The sequence below is a fragment of the Talpa europaea genome (genome assembly GCF_964194135.1).
Source record: "Talpa europaea genome assembly, chromosome: 15".
In the NCBI taxonomy this organism is placed as follows: domain Eukaryota; kingdom Metazoa; phylum Chordata; class Mammalia; order Eulipotyphla; family Talpidae; genus Talpa; species Talpa europaea.
The window spans coordinates 82,673,978-82,697,753 of record NC_140083.1 but is presented as its reverse complement, the minus strand read 5'-3'; the positions used below and the strand labels follow the sequence as shown (position 1 = coordinate 82,697,753).

The 23,776-nt window shown below is 70.5% G+C and overlaps 3 protein-coding genes across 4 annotated transcripts; 1 reads left to right on the top strand and 2 right to left on the bottom strand.

Moving 5' to 3' along the window:
* The first annotated feature begins 3,586 nt into the window (after positions 1-3,586).
* On the top strand, positions 3,587-5,221 carry NDUFA4L2 (NDUFA4 mitochondrial complex associated like 2). The gene is made up of 4 exons (XM_084255266.1): positions 3,587-3,650; positions 3,967-4,055; positions 4,829-4,886; positions 5,016-5,221. Exons 1-4 carry the CDS (start codon positions 3,594-3,596, stop codon positions 5,070-5,072), a joined length of 261 nt encoding a protein of 86 aa, XP_084111392.1. The 5' UTR covers positions 3,587-3,593; the 3' UTR covers positions 5,073-5,221.
* A 980-nt stretch (positions 5,222-6,201) lies between these two features.
* Positions 6,202-10,737, bottom strand: SHMT2 (serine hydroxymethyltransferase 2; the record flags this gene model as incomplete). Of its 2 annotated transcripts, none has more annotated exons than XM_084254815.1 (12): positions 6,202-6,329; positions 6,424-6,531; positions 6,607-6,762; positions 6,847-6,946; positions 7,114-7,279; positions 7,562-7,701; positions 7,810-7,932; positions 8,087-8,168; positions 8,470-8,670; positions 9,098-9,177; positions 9,662-9,859; positions 10,705-10,737. In XM_084254815.1, 12 exons carry the CDS (start codon positions 10,735-10,737, stop codon positions 6,202-6,204), a joined length of 1,515 nt encoding a protein of 504 aa, XP_084110941.1. The 2 variants fall into 2 exon arrangements, with proteins under 2 accessions (XP_084110941.1, XP_084110942.1); XM_084254816.1 differs by having other exon boundaries at positions 7,810-7,902.
* Positions 10,738-14,213: 3,476 nt separating this feature from the next.
* On the bottom strand, positions 14,214-23,479 carry NXPH4 (neurexophilin 4). The gene is made up of 2 exons (XM_084256496.1): positions 23,392-23,479; positions 14,214-15,502 (listed from the first exon to the last, which is right to left on the bottom strand). The coding sequence occupies exons 1-2, from the start codon at positions 23,446-23,448 to the stop codon at positions 14,660-14,662; spliced, it is 900 nt and encodes a 299-aa protein (XP_084112622.1). The 5' UTR covers positions 23,449-23,479; the 3' UTR covers positions 14,214-14,659.
* Between the last annotated feature and the right edge of the window lie 297 nt (positions 23,480-23,776).

Here is a 23,776-nt window from a genome sequence, read left to right as displayed (position 1 = left end):
ACCTTTGGTGCCAAAGAAGGACGCTGGCCTGCTGTCCACCCAGGAGGTGGAGCCGGGGTGCGCAGCCCCAGGCTCCGCGTCGCCAGGCCCCATTTTGTGGCTAGGCCGACAACACCTGCTTGGGGACAGCAGCCTCCTCACTGCGCCGGGCACACAGGCAGCAGCCCCTGCACATGTGTGGGTGCAAACCTCTGACTGTGTGGGGGTCTGTGTCCCTAGTCTGTGACCCTCGGGGATGTGTATGTGTGTGCACGTGCGTGGTGCCCGCGCCCTTGTGCCTGCGCCCCAGGTGTGTGGGGTGTCTCAGTGGCCCAGGTGTGCCATGTGTGCTACTGTGTGCGCCCTGGTAGGGCGCCCCGGGGTGCATCTGTCCTGAGTGTGCTGTTGTCCCGTGCTCCCTCCACCTCTGTTATTGTTGCCTCCGCCTGCGGGGTGTCTGAGTGTGCACAGGTGCGTAGTGTAGGCAGGTGTGCGCGCCTCGCCTGGCGTGCCCCGCGCGGGGGCAGGGCCGCCGTCTCTGCCTGCGGGCCGCGGGCCACGCGAGCGTCGGGAGGCGCCTGCGGCACGAGTGTGCGGCTCCGGCGCCTGTGGCTGCAGGTGTGCGCTCCGTGACAGCGCGTGGGCGTGTGCCTGGGTGTGAGCCGCGCGCTGCCGTGTATCCGAATGACAGTGACGCACGCGCGCGGGTGTGAGTGAGCGCGGGGAGCCCCCCCCCTCGCTCGCATCTCCATTGCTCCCGGCTGGGCCGGCCCCGCGCGCATCCTCCATCCATTATTGAAGAAACAGCCGCGTCCGCTCCAATCACATCCACACGCCCCCCACGCCCCGCGCGCCCCGCGGCCCCTCTGGGTGCCGGGAGGGGGAGCCGCGGCGCAGCTGGGGCTCCGGGCGGGGGCGGGCGCGTGACCCCGAGCCCGAGCCGGCGGGGCCGGGACGCCGGGGTCCCGGGCGGGCAGCGCTTGGCAGAAGCAGATGGCGCGGGCGTCTTTGTCTGGCTCGCGGCCGCGCGACCCCGGCCCGGCGGCCCCGGCTGATGCAATCGCGGCTCCTCGGCGCTGGGACGGCGCCCCTGACGGCGGCAGCGGGGCAGAGCCCCCGGGCGCAGAGCAGACGGGGGGCGCCGCCTCCCCCGCACCCCCCTCCAGTGCCCGCGGGAGGACGCGGGCGGGCGGGCGGCGGTGACCCGGAGGGGCCCCGGGCAGTGCCCCAGGCGTCGCCAGGCCGCCCCGCTGGACGGCTGCGGCCTCCGGGCCTGCGCGCCGGGCGCGGGCGGGGGAGCCGGGGACACTGAGGCGTTTGCAGGGCACTGAGGCGGAGACGCGAGGGGAGAGGCGAGCGCGGAGGGCGGGGACGCGGGCACAGCGGGGCAGAGCCCAGGGGGCCAGAGGGCGCGGCCACCCGGCGGGGCAGACACGGGCCGAGACAAAGGCGCGCCGCGACGGGCGGGGGCGCGGGGGGGGGCGCGGGGCGCGGGGCGCGCAGAGCCCGGCCTGCAGGGGGCGCTGAGCCCGGGCGTCGGCAGCGCAGACCCGCCGGGGAGAGAGACCAGCCCGGCCCTGGGGTGCCGCCCGCGCTGGCGGCGGGGGAGTCCCCGCCCCTGGCCCCCCGCACGCCGGCAGCGCGGGGCCCCGGCCTGGAGGGGGGGCGGCGGGGGCGGGACCCGCCTTCTGGGCGCTCACACGCGGGCGCGCCGCGGCTCCCCGCCCGCACGGCCCGACAGGGGGCGCCCGAGGGTCACCCCAGAGCGCGGGAGCGCAGCTCGGCCTCCAGGGGCGCCCCGCCACGGCCCCGGCGGCGCGGAGCGCGGCTCCCGGACTCTCCCGCCCGGCGCGCGGGGGTCCCGGGGCGCCTCGGGGGTCCGCGCCCCGCCCCGCCCCGCCCCTTCGGAGGAAGCGCGAGGAGTGGGAGGAGATGGGGTCCATAGAGCACCCCCGAGGGGGGCCGCAGGAGGAGGCCGAGCAGGGGAGGGGTCGAGGAGCCCCAGAAAGGCCGCAGCAGGGGCAGCGAAGTGCTGAGGCGCGCGGGGAGCGGGGGGGGGGGGCAGGACGGGCGGGGCGGCGGAGGAAAGTGGGGGGAGGGTCCTGGGGTGCCGGCCCGGGTCCCCCGCGCTCACCGAGAGGGCGGGGAGGTGGGCGCGGGGTGCAGCGCGGGCCCAGCGCCCCTCGAGCCGCGACCCCGAGACCCGGCGGGGGCGCGGGGGACACGGCCCCCCGCGGCGCCCCGGGAAGGCGGGGCTCGGCGCGGCCCCCCGACACCCCGCAGCCCCTCCCCCAGCCGCGCGCGCCGCGAGTCTCCCCCTTTGTTCTCGCCGCGTCTCTGACACTCCGGCTCGTTATCCCCGCGGAGGCGCCGCGGCTCATTACGGGCGCCTGTCAGCGCGGGCCCGGGGGGAGCGGGGCGCGGGAGCGAAGGGGGAGACCCCAGCGGGGCGCGGGGGCTTCCTCCCGCTCCTCCCGGCCCGCTCGCCTCGGGGAGAGGCGGGGGAGCGCCGAGGACAGTGGGGTGCCGGGGAGGCTGGCTCCCCGCCCTCTGGGACCCCGGGCGGGGGCAGCGAGGCCTCTGTCCCGCTCCGCGGCGCTTCCTCCCGCGCCTCCCGCTCTCCGTCCCCCTCCGTCCTCGCCGCCCGCGGCCCAGTGGCCTTCAGGGACCCCACTTGCCCCCCCACCCCGGCTGGGGCAGGGGGCCAAGCACGTCTCACAATCCCCTAAACTCTGAGAAGTGATTTATTCTTTTTTTAAGGGTTATTTGTTCATGCACGCAAGAGCTGGGGTGCAGGCCAGAGGTGGGGGTGAGAGGACTCCCCAGAGACCCGGCGGGGAGCGGAACAGGTGGATCCCCTGAAACCCACCGCTGAGGGGAGCGGCGGGAGGCAGGCGAGGGCAGCTCCCCGGCTGGGGATTGAACTGGCGCCGCAGCGGCCGCGCGGGGCTGCTCCACGGTGCCGAGGCTCTGCGGCTCCACCCCTCGCGCCCCCAGGGAGGCCCCAGAGCGGCTTGGTCTATCCTGGGTCAGGCCTGAGGGACACGCCCCTCCCGGCGCCTCGGCCCTGTCCCAGGCAGCCAGGCCCGGAGAAGCCCCCCTGGCCGGCCGGGGCGCGGGCACACTCGGGGCCAGGGACACGGGCCGCGGCCTCCGGGCCTCGCCGCCCTGCGAGTGTCAGGGAAGCGCCCGGGCTGCCCCTGGCCGGGCCCGCTCCCCGCTGAGGACGCGCCCGCCGGCCCCCCGGGTGTCTGCGGGTGTCTGCGGGTGTCTGCGGGTGTCTGCGGGTGTCTGCCCGGCCCCCGCGGGGCCTCGCAGGCTTTCCCGGGGCCGCAGCCGCCTGCGCGCCTCTCCCTGGGCCCCGGCGCCAGCCCACGAGGGGTGTCTCCCGGGGCCGGCCCGGCCGTCTGGGGGAGCGCGTGGAGGAGCAGAAACTTCTCTGCCCCCCAACAGGTCCTGACCCCAGCGCGGAGCCGCGGGAGGAGGCGGGGTGGGCGGGGTGGGGTGACGGATGAAGTGGGCTGGGCCCGCCCGCGCTGACCCCTCCCCAGCCGGGGCGGGACCCCAGGAGGAGCCCGCAGTAGCTGCTGGAAGGGACCGGGCAGCACGGAGACATGGCAGGAGCCAGCCTGGGGGCCCGCCTCTACCGGCAGATCAAGAGGCATCCCGGGGTGAGTGGGTCCCCGGGCCGCCGATTCCAACTTCTCCTGGTGGCCCCCAGACCTCCCCGCCCCTGCCTCCTGCCTAGTTCCCCATGTCCCCACGCTTTCTCCGGGGCGCCCTCACTCTCACTGCGCTGCCCCCCCCCTTAAATCCACCTCGGACCAGGTTGCTGCGGGTGAGGGAGGCGATGGCGGGCGGAGGTTCGAGGCCCTCTTCCCGGAGAGACCTGGACCCGGGGGGTGACGCCGGATGGGGAGAGAAGCTCCTGAAGGGAAATTGGGAAGGGGGTGGGGGGCCCTAAAAGCGCCCTTCCTCTTCCCTCAGCTCATCCCGATGATCAGCTTCATCGGCCTGGGCATGGGCAGCGCTGCCCTCTACCTGCTGCGGCTCGCCCTCCGCAGCCCTGACGTCTGGTGAGCGGCGCTTGGACCCGCGGGCGCCCACGGGGGGAGAAGCGGGACGAGGAGGCTGGGGCCTGGGGGAAGGTGACCCAGGCCGAGCGCCCAGGCCGCAACCTCGGGGCGCCTCGGGCACCTCCCCGCTGGCGCCCGCTCCGGCCGCGCGCGCCCCCCGCCCCTCCGCGCGGGCCCCCCGACGGCTCCCGCCTCGGAGCGCGCGCCCGGCCCGCTTCCGGCGCCCGAGCCCGCGCCGCTCCCGGCCCGGTTGCCATGGCGACGCTGCTCTGCCGGCCGCGCCGGCGGCCTTTGGGTACCGCCAGCTCCGCGCCGAGGCCGGGGGTGTGGCCCGGCGCGCGGCTGTGGGCGCAGGGCGGCGGGCGGGGCAGACTCCCCGGCCCGGCCAGGGGGCCGGGGGCGCTGGGGTGGGGTTCCCTGGCCCCGTCAGAAGCCCGGGGCCTGGTGGGATTCGACGGCCCGCGCTGAACCTCAGCCCCTGGGGAAGCTGCCCGAGTCCCACCGCACGGCCGGCTCTGTGGGGCTCACCCGAGGTGGGGGGCGGGCGGGAGGCCCTGCGCCGGCTGTCGGTCTGTCCCGGCCCCTGGCGACCATGCTGGCAGCGCCTTGTCCTGCTTGCCAGCACCTGCTAGCGTTTCCCTTCCCGTCGGCCCCCTGGGGCCCCCCAAGGAAGGAGTGGAGGTGCTGGGCTGGGAGCAGAGACCCTGCGTTGTCACCTCAGGCTTCATCCTGGCTCCCCCAGAGGAAAATCTAAACCTCCCCTCCCCCCCCAGCTGGGACAGGAAGAACCCGGAGCCCTGGAACCGCCTGAGCCCCAATGACCAGTACAAGGTACCTCCTGGTGGCTCTGGGGCTGCACCCCCATCTACTTGTCTCTTGGTTGCGGGACCCACCCCTCAGCACCCCCACAAGCAGTGGGAGGCCGGGGGCACTCAACACAATCCCCTTCCCCTCCCGCAGTTCCTTGCCGTTTCCACTGACTACAAGAAGCTGAAGAAGGACCGGCCAGACTTCTGACCTGGGCTGGGGTGAACGTCCCAGTAACCACCGCCAGCCTCCCAGCCCCCACGTCCAGCTCCTGCTTACTCAGGCGGGTTCCCACGCAGAGGGGGGCGCCTCCCCCCTCCCTCTTCCCATGTTCCAGCGGAAGCGCCTCTGACCCCCAGCTTGAGTCCCTGGGGTGGTGGTGGGGGAGGAGTCAGGGCGCAGCAGTATCCAGGTCAGCCCAAAAGGCCCTACCCAGCCCCCCACCCCTCCCCAGGCCTTGCAGGGTGTGGCCAGGCCACGGCTACGTGTTAAGCGTGGCCTACGTGAGCCAGGAGCAAGCAGAGGCCTCCGAGTGCCAAGTAACGACGTGGCAGGCCCCACATTAGCCCAGGCCCCAGGCGCTGGTCCAAGGCGGTGCCGCTCTGGCTCGGCTGGGCTCGTCCTGGGCTGCCAGCCTGCCCGTGAGGCACTACACCCAGGGAGGAGCCGGCTCGCCCAGCCTGCTGCCTCCCGCCACGGGCACCCCCTCCCACCCAGCACCTGGGCCTCCCCTGCCATCCCCCCGCCCTCCCTTGCTCCCTGTGTCCCTGGGGATCAAACAGAAGCAGCCGTGGGCAAAATACAATTTCATTTAACAAATTGAATTTGCTGCGCCTGCTAATCACGTCTGGTGTCGGCTCTGATCAGAGACAGGGAGGAGGCGGCAGCCCCGGGGGTCCTCGTGTGGTGGTGGGGGGGAGGGGAGAAACACAGTGGGGGAGACAGACCAGCACGGGCCCCGGGGACCCCCCCCACAGTAACAGAAGCCCAGGGCAGGTTAGCATTTTATTAGATAAAAACGGAAAGGAGGTGCCGGGTCCTTCCTCTGGCTCACAGGGCGGCGCCCCTCCCCCGACAGCAGGGCAGGGGTAACACTGAGATGGTGGGAGACGTCCTGGCAAACAGCCGTCCTGGCAAACAGCCCCCCGTCTTCTAAGTCCTGTTAGGAGATCTGCTCAGCGGCAACTCGTGGGCGGGGACCGGGAGCAGCTCTTCCACGAAGCGGGGGGCTTTCCCCAGTCTGGCACAGAACTTGAAGGGAGGCTTGTCCCGCCCCGCGCCCGGGCGGCGGCGAGGAAGAAACCCCCGTCCTCCTTCCCCCGTCCTCGCTCCGGTGCCTTCAGTGCTCCTCGAAGCCAGGCATGGGGAAGGTCCTGGCAAAGCGCTCCACCCGCTGCCTGAGGTCAGCCAGCTGATGTCTGGTTTCTGGGTCGCTGAGCAGGAAGGATTTGAAGTCCTGGAGCTTGGCTAGAGGGGGGTGAGGGGAAGGTGGTCAGAGCCGGGGGGAGGGCAGCTGGGGCGCGGGGCGCTGGAAGGCGGCAGGGGCGTGCCCGGCACTCACCCGTCTTGCTCTTCACCTTCAAGCCAATGCCGACACCTTCATCGATGAAGCCCACGACTCGGCGGAAGTCATCCTCACGGAACTGCCGGGAGGTCAAGGCGGGGGCCCCTGGCAGAGGCAGGAGAGGGTGAGCAGGGCCCACGCCCGCCTGGCGGCCACCCTCCTCCCCGGGCGCAGCCTCACCGAGCCGCAGGCCCCCGGGCGTGAGCGCGCTCCGGTCTCCGGGGCAGGTGTTCTTGTTGGCCGTGATGGACACGAGCTCCAGCACCCGCTCGGCCCGAGCCCCGTCCAGGCCCTTGGGCCGAAGGTCCACCAGCACGAGGTGGTTGTCGGTGCCACCTGAGGCGGGGACAGTCACGGGGGAGCGGTGAGTCGCGGGCCTCTACTGAGGTGGCAGAGCCTCTCGCCACTCCCCCGGCTCACCCGACACCAGCGAGTAGCCCCGCTCCAGCAGGGCGTCCGCCATGGCCTTGGCGTTCTTCAGAACCTGCAGAGAATACTCCCGGAACATGGGGGTGCAGGCCTGGAGAGCAGACAGCACCTGTGACCCCAGGCCCTGCCCCTCCGCCCCTCCACCCCCGCGGTGAGGACCCCGGACTCGGCCCCTCCCCTCCCGGGCCTTCCCCGGTAGGAAGGCGTAGGCCTCAGCCTCCAGGCCAGCCCCGCGCCGGCCTGCACAGGCTTCCCGACCTGCTTCAGGGCCACAGCCACGGCGGCGATGGCGTGGTTGTGGGGGCCCCCTTGCAGGGAAGGGAACACGGCAAAGTTGACTCGGTCCTCAAACGTGTACGGGATCTCGCGGCCAGTCTTAGGGTCCACAGTCCGTACCCCCTTCCGGTAGAAGATGAGCCCTGACCTGCGTAAGAAGCGGCTGTCAGAGCTGAACTGAAAAGGGCGAGCGGGGAAGGCCGGGGGAGCTGGCGGGCCAGGCGCCCCGCGCGGCTCCGCTGTGCTCGGGGAGCCAGATTCCAGGCAGCCGGAGGGGCAGCCCCTCAGCCCTGCCCGGCCCGCGGGTCAGGCCGGTGCGCGCTGCAGGTGGGAACCATCTCCTCAAGGACTTCCTCTCGGCCCAGCCGGCACCGCCCGGGAGCAGCGTGGGAAGGGGGGGAGGCGAGACGGGGTCTCCGGGAAGGCTCACCTGGCCCCCCGCAGGGTCTTGTGCGTGGTGGTGGTGACGACGTCCGCATGCTCGAAAGGGGAGGGGATCACCTTGGCCGCCACCAGGCCGCTTATGTGGGCCATGTCTGCCAGCAGGTGTGCGCGGACCTCATCACACACCTGGGCAGAGAGGACAGGCGTCGGCCCGGGGAGGCCTGACAGGCAGCCCCTCCTCCAACACCTCCCGCCGCCCCCGCGGGGCGTGCCCAGCGCGCCGCCCTCGCCCACCTCTCTCATTCGCGCGTAGTCAATGAGGCGGGCGTAGGCGCTGGTGCCGGCGATGATGAGCCTCGGCCGGAAAAGTCGAGCAGTCAGCGCCAGCTGCTCGTAGTCGATGAGGCCGGTCTGGGGCTGGACAGGCAGACAGACAGCGCTGAAGCCCTGAGCAGGCAGCAGGGTAGCTCGCGCTCCTCCTCGACCCCGAGGGCCCGGGATGCCAGTCCTCGCCTCCCCGGGAGCTGCGCCAGGCCTGCACGGCCGCCCGCCCACGCCTGAGCGCACTCACGTTCAGCTTGTAGGGCATAGACTCGAAGAAGATGGATGTGGCTGAGATCCGCTTGACGTCAGACATGTAGCCGTGAGTGAGACTGGCAGGGGGAGAAAGTGAGAAGGCGTCAGGGGGGCACAACTCCCAGACTTAACCCTTCCTGCCACCCAAAGGCCCATCTCTGGAACACCGCTCCTAACAAGCACCACCCTCGCAGCCGTCCTCTGTGGGGGGCGCCCACCCCGGGGTTTTATCTCCACCCACGCTGCCGTGCGGGGCAGGGAGGGGCGGGTCCCACCCGCGGGGCACATGTCAATGTTCCCTCAACCACTCCTCTCCCGCACCCACCTGCCCACCGTGGGTCCTCTCCTACGCCCACCACCCAAGCCGTCTGTACTCACTGGCCCCCATCAGGCAGGTCCAGGCCCATGATTCGGTCGTGAGGCTGCAGAAGGGCTGTGTAGGCGGCCAGGTTGGCCGGGGAGCCCGAGTAGGGCTGGACATTGACTCCCCACTGCGCAGGATCCAGGTCAAAGGCCTCCAAGGCCCGGCGCTGACACAGCAGCTCAATTTCATCCACCACCTCTGCTCCCCCATAATATCTGCCACGGGAGACAGGTATACACAGGCTCAGAGGGGCCTCCCTGGTGGCCTAGGGGTTAAGTCTCGGGGCTGTCACCCCTGGGGCCTGAGGTGGACCCCAGCCAGGGAGCTATCCACATGGAGAGCAGACCTCTCCTGTCTGGCCACTGCTCCCCTCAGCCGTGGATTTCAGTGGATCTGCCTGTTCTGCTCCCCACTCTGTCTCTGGTGAGTCCTCTCACCCCCCGCACCTCTGGCCTACACCCTAGTTACTCTACAAAAATAAATAAATATTATTGAAAAAAAAAGGGCCCAGAGAAAGGGCTCCATCCTCCCCCTCGATCAGCAGCGAAGAACAGGGAAGGCTACTCCTCTGCATACACTGGAGGGTACAGACAGGTGCCCCACCTGGGAGTGCCATCTGTGATGGTGCCCGCCAGTCCTCACCTCTTGCCAGGATATCCCTCCGAGTACTTGTTGTTCAGACAGGACCCCAGGGCCTCCAGCGCAGCTCGGCTGCAGAAGTTCTGCGGGGAGAGGGGCAATGTCAGAGGGCACTGAGGCCCTTTCCCTAGGCCCCCCGCCCCCCGCCGTGCCACCCTGCCAGAGCCCCAGGCTGCAGGGTGCCAGGCTTCACAGAAAAAGCTCTGCTCATTCAGGGTTCCTTGCCAGGCCTGGGACCTGGGCAGAAACCCAGAGGCATCCTCAGAAACCCAGTCGTCAGGACGCAGGTCCCCTGCAAGGCCACTGCCACTGCTTTCCGTTCCTCTGTGTTTCCAAGAGCGGGGAGAGCCCAGACTAGACTGTAGGGGCCCCGGGAGGCTCTGTAAGTTCTCGAATGCTCCCGGTCCATGCCCCAGACTGGCCCTGCCTTTGCCTCAGAGGACAGTAAGAGGGCGATCGGCCCAGCAGTAGGTCCTGCCTCTGCAAGGAGGGTCTGGAGAAACAGCAGTAAGATGACCTGTCAGCCCCAGCCCCCGCGCCCCCCCAGGCCCTCTCCCCGGGCCCCACCTCTGAGGCGATGAGTTCCAGGCCACGGCACTGCCTGTCCTTCTCCCTCTGCAGCAGCTCCCACACCTGAGGGTCACTTTCTGACAGGCTCTCCTGGCCTGTCCAGCCCCTGGTGGCTTCTCCAGTCTGGGTCCGGGCCGCCTCACGGTGCTGACCCCGCAGGGCCGGCCTCCCCAGCTGACCACATCTCCGCAGCGGCTAGGGAGGAAAAGCATCCACAGTCTCTCAATAAACTCCACGCTCACCTGGCGCCGGCTGCCCCAGGGCTGCAAACCCAGCAGCCAGCTGTCCAGGCTGTTCCAGTTCTCACCCCACCCCCTCAAAAGCCTGGTCTAAGAGCCAAGGTTGAGATCAACGTCCAGGGGGTGGTTCTGATTCGGTCCATTCACCTCACCTCAGGATCTCCCTCCTCACTGATCCGTGAACCACTCTGCACCGCCACAGGGCAAAGTTTGTTCTCCAGAAGACTATGCCTCTGGAACTCGGGGAACATTCACTGAGGTTCCAGCACCTCCCCCGCACTGCACAAAAGGGCCCCCCCTTAGGGCCTTCATAAACTGGTACCCCCACGGGGGAGAATGGTTAGGGGGTGAGGGTCTGCTAGCAGAGAAGCCAAACCCCACATTCTGTCTCTGTGCCCCCCACTTTCCACCTCCTTCCAGCCCACACAGCTGTGGGACCCCCGATGCAAGCAGCGGGCCCCGGTTGCATCAGCTGCGCCGCTCAAAGCTGGCGGGAGAGGCCAGGCAGGCCGGCCCGGCGGGGACCCCGCTGCTCGCCAGCTCAGGGTCACTGCCTCGGGTCTCGGCCTAATGCCACGTCAGGAGGCCCAGCGCACACGGTCGCGGGGACGGGGGTGCGGTGGGGGGGCGATCGTGCCCCAGCGCGGCCCCGGGGGCCTCCAGGGCTCACTAGTTGCTCGCCTGCACCCCGAGAGCACAGACCACGTGCGTGGAACTGAAAAGCCGGAACCCCAGAGTTCGCATGAGAAGTGGCAGGAGGGGCCTGCTTTCCACAGGCCATCACTGCGGGGACGGACTTACCCGAGTCGCCCACAGCAGGGAGAAGGGCAGCATCGCAAGCCCAGGCGGAGCAGCAGGAGGCCAGCCGCGAACTCGGCCGAGCGAACCCCGAGGCGGGAGAGCGACCCGCGAGCGCTTGCGCCAGGAAACGGCGGGCCCCGCGGGGAGGGCTGCGCATGCGTGAGGTCCGGGCGCTTCTGGGAGTTGTAGTTTTCTCCTTTTCTTCCGTTTTCTCTCCCTCTCTCGTCTGAAAGCTGAGAGGTCCAGGGCTGCGCGCCAAATCTCAGTGTTCCGAATCTCTTCGGGAGCTTCCCCCTCGCGTGTTGTCCAAACGACAGTCACTGGGGGCCCCCTGATGGCCTAGCACTGCTGCTGCCTGGGGACTCCCGACGTCGCTGGACAAGACAGCGGGGTGCACCGAACAGCACCCTGGATGAGAGACCTGAGTCCACGTGTCAGATCTGGGGCTAACCAGCAAGTCAGCCCATCGGGGCACCCTTACGCTCGCTTGCAAAGCCGCAACAACATGTGGTGGGGAGTAAATGAGACTTTGCATGGAAACATTCTCTGGGATGGACTGTCCTCCCGCTGGTCCTCTGACCACACACCTGCGTCCTCCGTGGTCCTCGCCTCCTCCTCCCCCTGGAACATCTGGGCGTTGGTGAGGGATGCTGTCCTCTCACTTGTTGAGCTCTGTTCCCTGTTCACCCCTTTTAGGGCTACAGATCCTTGGAACTGGAAGAACATCCCTTTTATCCTGCGCTCACCCTTTGGGGGAGGGACTTTTTGACCCCTCCAGGAATAGGTTCCCATATCTGGACCTCAGAATCGCCTGGGAAATGTGATACACATATGAGGGTTGGGCCTCAGCTCACAGGTTCTGATTGAATGCATTTGCCCACTCCCACTGACATACAGCAAACCTCCTCAGAGGTTTTAATATACAATGAATCCGAGAACCACTGCCGTACACAGCAACATGGCACACTCACTCATTCATTTATTCACTCAGTCGACGCATACTCTGTGTCAGGTGTCCCATAGTCCTGGAGATCTAAAAAGAGAGCAGGGCCTCTCTGGCGGGCAAGGGGTTGAGCGTCAGCACTATGAAGCTCTCCACAGCCTCTGCAGCACGAGTTCCATCCCTGGCCAGGGAGCTACCCACATGGCGCAGCAGACCTCTCCTGTCTCGCCTGCTGTTCCCCTCAGCAGTGGGTTTCAGTCAGTCTGCCTGTTCTGCTCCCCACTCTGTCTCTGGTGAATCCTCTCACCCCCTCCCCGCACCTCTGGCCTGCACTCCAGCTCTTGTGCATAAATAAATAAATCTTTAAAAAATGGAAAGAAATCACTGACTGCTGGGATAGCAAGAGGGAAAAAATTAAAAAAAATGCAGCAAGTGCCATTACCCAGATGTCCACAGCTTTGGGAGGAGGAGAGGGTAGCTGTGAAGGAGGCAGTTTCCTGAGTCAGAGGATTAGAGGGAGACAGCCCATCAGGAAAAGAACACGTCCACATGCTCTTTAGGACACACCTTTTTTTAAAATTAATTAATTTATTTATACAAGCACTGGGTACAGTCAGAAGCGCGGGAGGGTGAGAGAATTCACCAGAGCCAGAGCGGAGAGTAGAACAGGCAGACTGATGGAATACACTGCTGAGGGGAGCAGAGGGCGGCAGGAGTCTGCGCCATGGGGGACCCTCGCCGGTGGCCGGGGTGACGGCTGAGGATCGAACAGGCACTGCAGAGGCTGGGGGCAGCTTCACAGCCCAGCGCTCAACTGCTGCGCCACCAGGGGAGGCCCTAAGACATGCTTTTTTTTAAAAAATTGAGGTACAGAGGCCTCCCTGATGGCGCAAGGGATTAAGCACTGCACTGTGAAGCTGTCCACAGCCTCTGCAGCAGGAGTTCGATCCCCAGCTGGCCAGGGAGCTACCCACATGGCGCAGCAGACCTGTCCTGTCTCCCAGCTGCTCCCCTCAGCAGTGCATTTCAGTAGATGTGCCTCTTCTACTCCCCACTCTGTCTCTGGTGCGTCCTCTCACCCCCTGCACCTCTGGCCTGTACCCCGGCTCTTGTATGCATAAATAAATAAATCTTTAAAAAAAATAAATTGAGGTATAATTGACATAAACATTCTAGTAGCCAGATGCATGGCATATTGGTTTGATATTTATATATATTACAAAATGATCACCACAATAAATGCAGTTAACATCTGTCACCATACAGAGCTACATTTTTTCTTGTGATGAGGAACATCCTTTTATTACCACTTTGGAAGCGAGGGGGCTGAGGTCAGCTGAGGCCTAACCTGCTAATTCCAATCACTTCCGCCGGACCCGCCTACCAGGGGTCCCCTTAGCTCTCGCCGGCCTTTCTGCCCGGCCTGGCCTGGGCGCTTTTTCCAGCCTGGTGTTTTCCAGCCTGGCTCCTCCTCCGCCCACCTCTGACCCCAAGGCACTTGCACCTCCCTCCTTTCAGCTGAGTCCCTCGCCCATCGGTCCGCCCGCCCAGTATTTAGTTTTGCTGACCGATTCTCACCCCCGGGACCATCTGGGTCGGAGTCACCTGTGACTCAGTTTCCCGCGGGCGCAAGGGGCCCGCCCGCCCCGACTCGGTGCCCAGACCCGGGACTCCGGGCGCAGGAAGCTGAAGACAGAAGTTGTTCTGCGCCCCGGCTTGTGGGTACCCCTCCCTCGCCCCGGCCGGGGGTCCCGAGGGGCGGGGGGCGAGCGAGCTGGAGAACTGCTAATGAAGCCGCAGCCAATTAACGCCCCGGCCAGGGCCGGGGGCGGATAAAATTAGCCGCGGCGGGCGCGGGAGGGAGCCGCGGGCGTGGGCGGAGGGCGGGCGGCGGCCGGGGGGGCTCGTTCGCGGGCGGCGCGCGGCGGCGGCGCGCTGGGCTCTCCAAACTCGCCGCGGGCCCTGCCCCCACCCTCGCCGCGGGCCGCCCCCCCCCTCCGCCTGCAAACTCAGCGCCCACGAAATTAGGAAGGGAGAGGAAGATCGATGACTCCAGACCCGCCGACACCGCGCCCCTCCCCCCGCCCGCGGCCTGGCGGGTGGTCCGCGCCCCGCCCGCGCCCCGCGCCCCCGCCGGGGCCTCCGCGCCGCCCCACGGCGGCCCGAGCGCTGCTGCGCCCCTCGGGGAGGAAAGCCCCGCCTCGGGCGGCGCCCCGACCCCGAGGGCCGCCCCATCCCCGCCGGGCCGGCCCTCGACGACCTCCGGGGCGCGCGCTCGGCCCCTCCCGGCCTCAGTTTCCCTCCAGAGCGCCGGGGGGCGGGCCCGGCCGGGTCGCCCGGACGCCAGCCCGCAGCCCCCCGCCCCGCTCCCCCCACAAAGGCCTCACGCAGACGCGTATTGGATTTCGCTTTATTTTGTTCCCTCTCCCGTGCGTGGCGGCGGAGAAACATCACCGCGAGGCGGCGGGCGGGGCGGGCGGGGCGGGCTGCGGGCGGGGGCGACGGCCTGGACGCTGGCATCGCGGCTGGGGGCGCGGCCGGGGCGGGGGGCTGCGGGGGGCGGCGGGGGCGGGCGGGGCGCGCACGGGCGCGGGGGGGCGCAGCGGCGGCTCCAGGCCTGCGCCGCCTTCGCGTGGGGACGGGGCGGGGCAGCTCAGGGCCCGGGGGGCGGGGGGGGAGGCCGGGGCGGGGCGGGGGCCGGCGCTGCGGAGGCTGCGGGCAAGGGAGAGGCTGACCCCGGGCCGGGGCAGAAGCGGAGCCCAGTTTGGACGTCGGGGCACGCGGGGGCCGCCTCCGAACCCCGTCTGCCTGGGACCGCGCTCTCCTCCCCCACTCGGGGTGGCAGCCCCGTGGGCACTCCCCAGAAGGCGGGGGCCCCACGCCGGCCGGTGGTCCCCGGGGGCCTGTGCGCCTCGGTGCCCAGAGTGGAAGGGGCGGGCGGGGCGCGGAGGGAGCCACTGCGGGAGGCCTGGGGGGCGCGGGGAGCTGGGGCTGGGGCCGGGGCGGGAGGCGCTATCCAAAGTAGGGGTGCTCGCTCTGGAAGTTGTAGTCGGGGCACACCTTCTGCACCAGTTTGTAGTCGAAGCTGAGGAAGGAGACGAAGATGCAGATGACTTTGAAGGGCTTGGCGCACAGCCAGGCGGCCTGGCTCTGCGTGTGCTCGGTGAAGCAGGCCTGCGAGGGGTCGTACAGGCACGGGCGGTGCTTGCGCGCGCGGTTGGTCTTCTCGTACTCCACGTGGCAGTTGAAAGCGCGCGACTCCTTGGCCCCAGGCACGCCCAGCGCGCCCCCGAGCGGCCCCGCGAGCGCGCCCCCGAGCGCACCCCCGAGCCCCGGCCCCGGGGCCGCGATCCCCAGCGGGGGTCCCAGCGCGGGGAGCACCCCCTCCAGGGCCAGCGTGGACTGCAGAGGGTGGGGGGCGGGCCCTGGCAGCCAGACGCCCCCAAACTCGACGCGCTTAGAGGGGGGCACGATGCTGACGCTGAGGTTGCCCAGGCTGGAGGAGTTGTGGCGGAAGTACACGCTGAAGGTGCCGTTCACGTGGTCCACGATCTTGCCCGTCACGAGCAGCGAGAACTTGAGGGTGTGCACGCGGAAGTAGAAGTCGCCCCAGCCGAAGATCTTCTTGGCGCGCGCCGCCTTCACCGACGGCTTCCTCTTGGCGCGCGGCGCGGGCACCGACCCCGCCGCCCCCGCGAGGGCGCCCGTGTGGTTCGCCGGCCACGCCCAGCTCCAGGCCCGCGCCGGGCCCGCGCCGCCCGAGGGCCGGGGCTCCGGGAGCGGCTGGCCGGGGGCGGCCCCGCGCAGCTCGAGGTACTGAGGCCTCCCGGACTCGGGCATCTGGGCGCTCACGACCTGTGGCGGGAGAAAGAGGGCGAGGAAGGGACGCTGGGGTTGTTCTGGCGGCCCCAGGGGACAGCCGCGGGGAGGCCTCGGGGAGCCCTTTCCACGGGGAGCCCAAGGCGCAGGGGCGCGCAGGGAGCGGCCCTTTCCAGCTGCGGCCCTGGCCGGGGCCCTTGTCCAGCGCGCGGCTGTGTCTGCGCAGGACGCGGGGGTGCTCGTGCTCTCCCCGAGCCCGGGCGGGTCCGGGTGCTGGACCCTGCCGGGGTGTCCAGCCTAGAGGCTGGGTGGTTGGGCCTCGTGGGCCGGGGCCGCGTGGACTGGGCAGGCCAGGCCATGGCTGCTGTCACCGCTCAGTGTCAGAAGAGAGGTGCTCGCTCCCCCGGCCTCTCAGCGCCCCCACCCGGCCTCAGCCCCCCTCCCCATCCTGCGGGTCCACAGCCCGGCCCAGGTGAGGACAGCAGTGGGGGCTCTGGGCTCCCCGCCCCTGGGGCCCTCCAGGGCTGCTCCTGCCAGAAGGCCGCCCGGAGCTGCTGCCGCTCCCAGGGCAGAAGCTGCAGCAGCCCCCACCTGGCTCGGCTCTCAGGTGGCGAGCGACGGGGGAGACAGCCCGGGCGCGAGGACAAGATGGATCGAGAGGTGGGAGCGGCAGGGCCAGGCCCGGGCCATCAATTACCCGGGGGTGGGGGCCCGGCTGGGAGTGACGCGATGGCGGGAGCAGGAGAAAGAAATATGGAGATGCCGCTCCGGCGGGGCGCGGGCGGGAGGGAGCCGCGTGCGTCAGGGAGGCTGCACCGGAGGCCTCGGGGCTCGCGTGGCCCTTCCTGCGTGTGGGTTCAGACGGGGAGGGAGGGGGGCCATGCGCGTCAGTCTGGGGGGGCTGCTTCTGGTAGCTGGGATGGCGGTGTGTGGGGCGGCCTGCGGCGGCCGTGCATGGTGCTTGCGCGTGTGGCTGGAGTGACTGTGTGTGTCTGCTGGTGTGTGTGTGTGGCTGGAGTGACTGCTGCTGGTGGTTGTGTGTGTGATTGTAGTGACGGTCGGCTGGTGGTTGTGTGTGTGGCTGGGTGACTGTGTGTGTCTGCTGGTGTGTGTGTGTGGCTGGGGTGACTGTGTGTGTGTCTGCTGGTGGTTGTGTGTGTGGCTGGGTGACTGTGTGTGTCTGCTGGTGGTTGTGTGTGTGGCTGGGGTGACTGTGTGTGTCTGCTGGTGGTTGTGTGTGGCTGGGGTGACTGTGTGTGTGTCTGCTGGTGGTTGTGTGTGTGGCTGGGGTGACTGTGTGTGTGTCTGCTGGTGGTTGTGTGTGTGGCTGGGTGACTGTGTGTGTCTGCTGGTGGTTGTGTGTGTGGCTGGGGTGACTGTGTGTGTCTGCTGGTGGTTGTGTGTGGCTGGGGTGACTGTGTGTGTGTCTGCTGGTGGGTGTGTGTGGCTGGGGTGACTGTGTGTGTGTCTGCTGGTGGGTGTGTGTGGCTGGGGTGACTGTGTGTGTGTCTGCTGGTGGGTGTGTGTGGCTGGGGTGACTGTGTGTGTGTCTGCTGGTGGCTGTGTGTGGCTGGGGTGACTGTGTGTGTGTCTGCTGGTGGCTGTGTGTGTCTGCTGGTGGGTGTGTGTGGCTGGGTGACTGTGTGTGTGTCTGCTGGTGGGTGTGTGGCTGGGTGACTGTGTGTGTGTCTGCTGGTGGGTGTGTGGCTGGGTGACTGTGTGTGTGTCTGCTGGTGGCTGTGTCTGGCTGGGGTGACTGTGTGTGTCTGCTGGTGGCTGTGTGTGGCTGGGTGACTGTGTGTGTGTCTGCTGGTGGCTGTGTCTGGCTGGGGTGACTGTGTGTGTCTGCTGGTGGCTGTGTGTGGCTGGGTGACTGTGTGTGTGTCTGCTGCTGTGTGTGTGTGGCTGGGTGACTGTGTGTGTGTCTGCTGCTGTGTGTGTGTGGCTGGGTGACTGTCGGCTGGCGGAGGCTGCATGTCTACTGTAGCTGCACACATGTGCTGTTCGTGTGTCTGCACTGACTGTCTTTGTCCTGCGTGGTGATCCAGCGCATCCTGTGTGCCTGGTGCGGTTGTGCGTCTGTGTGTGTGTGAGCGTGACCGCCTGTGATTCCCGGGGGCGTCAGCTTCCCCGGGCGAGCGCCTGTCATCTCAGGCCCTGCGTCTTGGGCTCCCAGGGTTGCGTGTCCGTGTCTGTGTCTCCACAGTGACAGCACAAGTGTGACCCGCTGCTTCTCCCGGGGATCCAGGGGTGGGGGTACAGGTGCTGGGGCACCCCACAGCGGCCCGCGAGCTGAGCGGTGGCCGTGAAGCGGCTGGCGGCGGCGGGGGGCCCCTGGAGGGCGCACGGGGTGCTGTGGCCTAAGGGGGCGGCCGGGGTCCAGCTGCCGGGCTGGAGCGGCCACGCCTGTGTCCGGCCCCGCGGGCCGGGTTCTGAACGCCGCTCCCCGTCATGCATATTTATGGCCCCCTCGTTCCTCCGTCCTCCTCCCGTCCTCCTCCCGCAGGTGAGGGGGGTGAGGTGGGGGGGGCGGGAGTGATAAACTCAGACAGACGAGCTCAGCCGGCAGCGAGCGCCCCAGTGGGGGCCCGAGGGGGCTGGGGGAGGGGCCCGAGGGGGCTGGGGGAGGGGCTGCCGGCGGGGGGGGGGGGGGGGGGGGGCGCCCCGCCCCGCGGGGTCACGGCCCCAGGAGCCGGGTTGGCCAGGGCTGAGTTGGGGGGGGCGGGAGACGGGAGACGGGGTTTGGTGTTTCCAGGGCGAGGCCAAGGGGTGCAGGAGTGGGGGGCCTTGCGCTCAGACTCCACCTCCTCGACCCTCTGGATCCCGCCGCGGCCCTTTCTCGGGGCGGCCAGCCGTGCGCCGCCAGGACCCCGAATGCCCCCACGCCCCCGGCCCTGGCACCCCCCCACCCCCCCCCCCCAATTCGGCTCCGGCCTGCCGAGGTGCGCGGCCGGGCAGGGCCTGGAGAGGCGCGTCTGGGGTGCGGGGCGCCTGCCGGGCCCTCTGATCCGCACGCACCGCTGCCCGCGCTTCCCCGAGCCCCGCACCCCCTCCCCGGGCCGGAGACGCCGGGGTGCCGGGGAAGGGGGGGCGGCCAGAGCGACCTTGGTGGGGCGCCCAGGGGCGAGGCTGCGGGCAAGAGCCGGGAAACGGGGCGCGGAGGGTGGGACATGAAGGCCCGGCCGCTCCCTCCGGCTCCGGCTCCCTCCCCGGCGCCCCTTCCCGCGTCTCCCGCGCTTGTCCCCCCAACTCTTCTCCCCCCCTCCGCGTCCCCGGGACGGTCCCGCCCCCCTGTCCCGGGGCGTCTGTGTCTCCCCCGAGGGTGGGGCTGGGGGTGCGGCGGGGGCGTCGGTGCCGTCCGAGGGGCGCTCGCTCCGGAGCCGCTTTAATTAGGCTAATTGGGCGCCGTGACATTTGCGGACGCGCCCGTGGTGGGCGGAGGACAGGCCGCGGCGTTTGGGGAGGCGGGGGGTGTGGTCCCCGCGCCCCCAGTCCCCGGCGGGCGGGAGCCCAGCCAGGAGCGCTTCGCCCCCCAGCCGGAGCCCGCGCTGGAGGGGAGCTGGGGCGCCTGGAGGGGAGCTGGGGCGCCTGGAGGGGAGTTGGGGCGCCTGGAGGGGAGTTGGGGCAGCTGCCCGCGAGGAACAAACTCCACTGGGGGGGGCGCCCCTGGACGGGGTGCTGGGAAGAGGGGGAGGCCCGAGCCGCATTGCGGGGCACCCCTCCCCGGCCGCCGGCTCCGCTCCCAGCTGGGTCAGGCGGGGCCACCCCGACTCTGACGGGGGAGGCGCGGGCTCGGCCTGGCCTGGCGGGGAAGGGCGGGAACAGCCGGGCCGACCCGTGCAGAGGTGGGGGGCGGCGTCTGGGGGTGCGGGGCTGGGGGCTGCTGAGAACCGCAGCGGCTGTGGGGGTGAGGACAGGTGCGGCGGGAGGGCCAGGCCAGGGCGCAGGGGGCAAAAATGGAGGCGGGCTGGGGCCTCGACAGGCGTGGGCGCAGCGGAGGCAGGTGGGCCGGGGTGACAGGGCGGGCAGGGCTGGCAGAGATGGGGGGTCAGATGGGGCGGGGAGCAGGGGGATGGGTGGGGGACAACTGGATGGGAGCCAGAGGGAGGCCTGGGGGAGGGCAGGGGCGGGGGACAAGGGATGGACACTGGGGGGCTGGGGAGGGCAGGGGCGGGGGACAAGGATGGACACTGGGGGGCTGGAGAGGGCAGGGGCGGGGGACAAGGGTGGACACTGGGGGGCTGGGGAGGGCAGGAGCGGGGGACAAGGGTGGACACTGGGGGGCTGGGGAGGGCAGGAGCGGGGGACAAGGGTGGACACTGGGGGGCTGGGGAGGGCAGGAGCGGGGGACAAGGGTGGACACTGGGGGGCTGGGGAGGGCAGGGGCTGGGGACAAGGGGTGGACACTGGGGGGCTGGGGAGGGCAGGGGCTGGGGACAAGGGGTGGACACTGGGGGGCTGGAGAGGGCAGGGGCGGGGGACAAGGGTGGACACTGGGGGGCTGGGGAGGGCAGGGGCTGGGGACAAGGGGTGGACACTGGGGGGCTGGAGAGGGCAGGAGCGGGGGACAAGGGTGGACACTGGGGATGGGCAGAAATGGAAACGGGATGGGGGCGGGGAGACGGGGGCGTGTATGCGTGGGGTGGGGGCAGAAACGGGGGTGCAGGGGCTATTTGGCAGGAGCTAGGCTGCTGGGGGTGCAGAGACCCAGGGGCGGGGGGGGGGCAGGAAGGCCGGCGGGCCTGAGATGGGGTGCGGGCCAGGAAGGAGGGGGGCACGGCCAGGAGCTGAGGGCAAGTGTAGGTGACAAGTCAGGAGGCGGCGCAGCCCGGCAGGGTCGGGCCGAGGCGGGGCCGGGCGGCTGGAGCCGGAGACCCCCGCCCCGACCCCAGCCCCGCCCCCCGTAGTAGCGTGCGGGGCGCCCCGCGGGGCGGGCTGTGCCCTTGGGCCGCGCCCCTCCCCCGCCCGCCCGCCCGCCCGCGGCCTGCAGCGCGAGGCTCACCGTTATCTGAATTTTGATTTTATTTTATTTTATTTTATTTCCCTGCTTCCTACAGCCGGCGCAGTCCCCCCGGGAACGGCGCCCCCCGCCCCCCGCCCCGCGCCTCACTTTATTATTGCAATAAATGTGCCTATAAAGGCGCGGGCTCCGGGCGCGGCGCGGGGAGGCGGGCGCGGCGCGGGATGCAATTTCCCGAAGCCGAGCCGGGGGCGGAGGGGGGTGGGGGGGCGGGAGGGGGTGGGGGTGGAGGGGCGGCGGGAGGGGGAGCCGCGCGGCCTCCAGCGCTCCCGCCTGCCGCCCCCGCCCCGGCGCGCCCCCGCCGCATCCCCCGCGGCGCCCCGGCCCGCGCCCCCCCACGACGGCCCTCCCGCCCCACGGAGGCCCCGGCCCCCACCCTGTGGAGGAGCAGGGCTGGGGGGAGTTGCCCCATCTCCCCGCCCACGACTTCATCTCTGACCCCTGCGGTGACCCCACCTCTTCCCTGGCCTCTCTGGGGGCTCCTCTCTCCCCTTCCCCATCTCTGGCCCCAGTCACCCTCCCGCGCCCCGCTACGGCCCCCCCTCCTGCCTCGCCTCCTCCCCCGGCACCCGGCCTCCTCTGTCCAGCTCCCCCTCACCTCAACCAGTGATCCCCCAAATTCTGCTTTGCGACGCCTCCCCCCCCACACTGCAGACTCCGGCCTAGGGAGCTGTCAGCGCCCCCTCTCCGGTACCCCTGGCCCAGCTGAGGCCCCTGATTACCCCCAAATCCTCATCGCCAGCTCCAGGCCCAGCCGGGGCTGCACGTGCCTAAGTGGCCCAGTCAGAGATTAGCCGAGGGGCAGGGAGGGGGTGCACAGGTGGGAGGGGCCGGGCCAGCTTGAGAGACACGCTTGGGGGGCCTAATCCTTCCCCCAGGCAGGGCAGAGCTGGGAGATCCCACAGGGCCCCGCCCCTGCTCTCCCCAGCTAATTGGTGATTAGTGATTAGTGATTAGTGACTATTGATCGCCTGCTGGTTCTCCCGGGAGGCAGCTGCTCTGCTGGGGGCGCGGAGGGCGGAGAGGGGGAGCAGGGGAGCCCCTACCGGGAAGACTCAGAGGAAGGCCTGGAGGAGAGGCCGGAGCCCAGGGGCAGTGGGAGCGGGGAGTCGCTTGCCGGGGAGAAGTGGGGAGTCCAGCCCTGCAGGGGGGCGCGGGGCGGGTGGGGGGATGGGGTGAGAGTACTTGGCCGTGAGGGTTTCCAAAGAAAACCTCGGGGAGCTGCCCCGCGGCCTCTCGCCCAGCGTCACTCGCTGCCAGGCCTGGCCCAGAGGCGCGCGGACTCGCAGCCCCGACACAGCAGCCCCTCCTCAGGCTCCAGCCCCGCACCCCCGCCAGACGCGCCCAGAGCCCCGCCAGATGCACTCAAGCCAGCCTCACACACAGCACCGGCGCCCCGGCACACGGGGTCCCCTCGGGGTGCACACGGGCACTCCGACGCACGCACACATGGACGCCCGCGGTCTGCACACGCAGTAGACACACGCAGGCACACGAGCCGACTAAAGGGCAGGTGCCCCCTCAGCACACCCACACCCCAGCTCGGAGGCCGCGGCTGCAGCTGTCCCCGCACAGCTACGCCCCTGTCTCCGTCCTCACGCTTCCCCTCCATCAGGTCTCCGCCAGATGTTCCATCCCCTTCAGGGGGCAAAGGAAATGAAAGCACATCTGCCCCCGGGAGCTTATCTGAGCACGAGGGGGGAGCCGAGGGGCGCGGGAAGGAAGGTGGGGCCCACCCGGCCCTCTCGCAGGCCTCCTGGCACCGTGGCTGGGCCCCAGCCCCCTGAGCCCTCCAGGGGCAGAGTGGGGAGCAAGTCCCGAAGTGGCTCTGCCCCTGGGTGTGGAGTTTGTGGGGGGCCCCGTCGCAGGCCAGCCTCAAGGTCACCGGCCGCTGGGGTCAGCGCCACCTGCCACGCTCGCAGCGCAGCTCGCGCCCGCGGGGGCTGCTGAGTGCGATTTGGCGGAGCAGGCGGGGGTGCGAATGTGGGGGGGAGCTACACCCCTTCCAGACGCTGCAGGGCCTGGGGGCTGGGGTGCAGGGAGTAGGGCTTGGGAAGCTGCCCCCAAACTAGGTAAGTCACAGTTGGGGTGCAGGAAACAGGTAAGGGCCGGGCAGGGGAGGCTGACGGGAGGAGGCAGGGGCCGGCCCTGGCGGGACACAGAGGGACACGGGGGGCGCCACGGCTGCCCGGGGAGGCGGACACTTGCCCTCGGCCACTGAAGCCGCCGCCCTGCAGCACGCCCGCCACACAGGCCCCCGCGCCCCCGGACCCCAAGCAGCCCGGATGCCCCTGCGCGCACACGGCCCGGGGCCGACGCCTCCAACTTGAGAAGGGGCAGGTCGCGCCGGGCCCCTCGGCCTCCGGACCGCACTCGGGGACCTCCGGGCACGGCGGCCGCGGGGCGGGCCGGGGGGGCGGGGGAGCCTCGCGGACGGCCCCGCGGCGCGCAGCCGGGAGAGGGGCGTGTCCGGAGGCCGCGCGGGGCCGCGTCTCCGCGGGCCGAGCCGGGGGCCGCAGCGAAGTTCGGCCGCGTGCGGGCGCGCGCCTGGCAGGGCTCGGCGCGCGGGGCTCACCTGGCGCGGGGACGGGCGCGGGGCGGGCGCGGAGGCGCGGGGCTGCCACCCGCCGGCGCGTCTGTCTGTCTCGCACTCCCGCTCCGTCTGGCGCGCTCGCGGGTCGTGCCGCGGCCCCTCCCCCGCCCGGGCCGGCTCCGCGCCGGCCCCCGCCCGCCCCCGCCCGCAGAACTTGCGCGGGGCGCGCGCCCGCCGCGGAGGGGGCGACTGTCTGTCCGTGCCCCCGCGCCGCGCAAAGTTGGGGCGCTCGGGGGGGGGCAGGGCGGGCGCACGGAGCCCCTCGCGCCCGGACCCCGCGCCCGCGCCCGCCGCCGGCGCGGCCGCCCTCACCTTCCTCAGCAGCCACGGGCCGAGCAGCAGCAGCAGCCATGCCGGGGGCAGCCGCATCCTCGCGGAGGGCGCGCGGCGGGCGCGGGGCGAGCGGCGGCGGCGGGCAGCGCGGGCCGCGGACTGAGCCGAGCGCCGAGCGGAGCGCGGCGCCGGGGGCGGGGCGCGGGCGGGGGAGAAAGTTGGGTCTGACTCCGGCGGGCGGCGGGGGGCGGGGCGGGGCTCCGGCGCTCCAATCCCGGCCGCGCCCCGCGCGCCCCCTCCCGCCCGGCCGGGGGCGCCGAAGGTGACTTTCACGCGGGCACGCCCGGCACGCCCCCCGCCCAGGTGCCGCGCCGCGGGGTTCGGCCGCGCCCCGCGAGCCCCCGCCGTGCGCGACGGGGAGCGG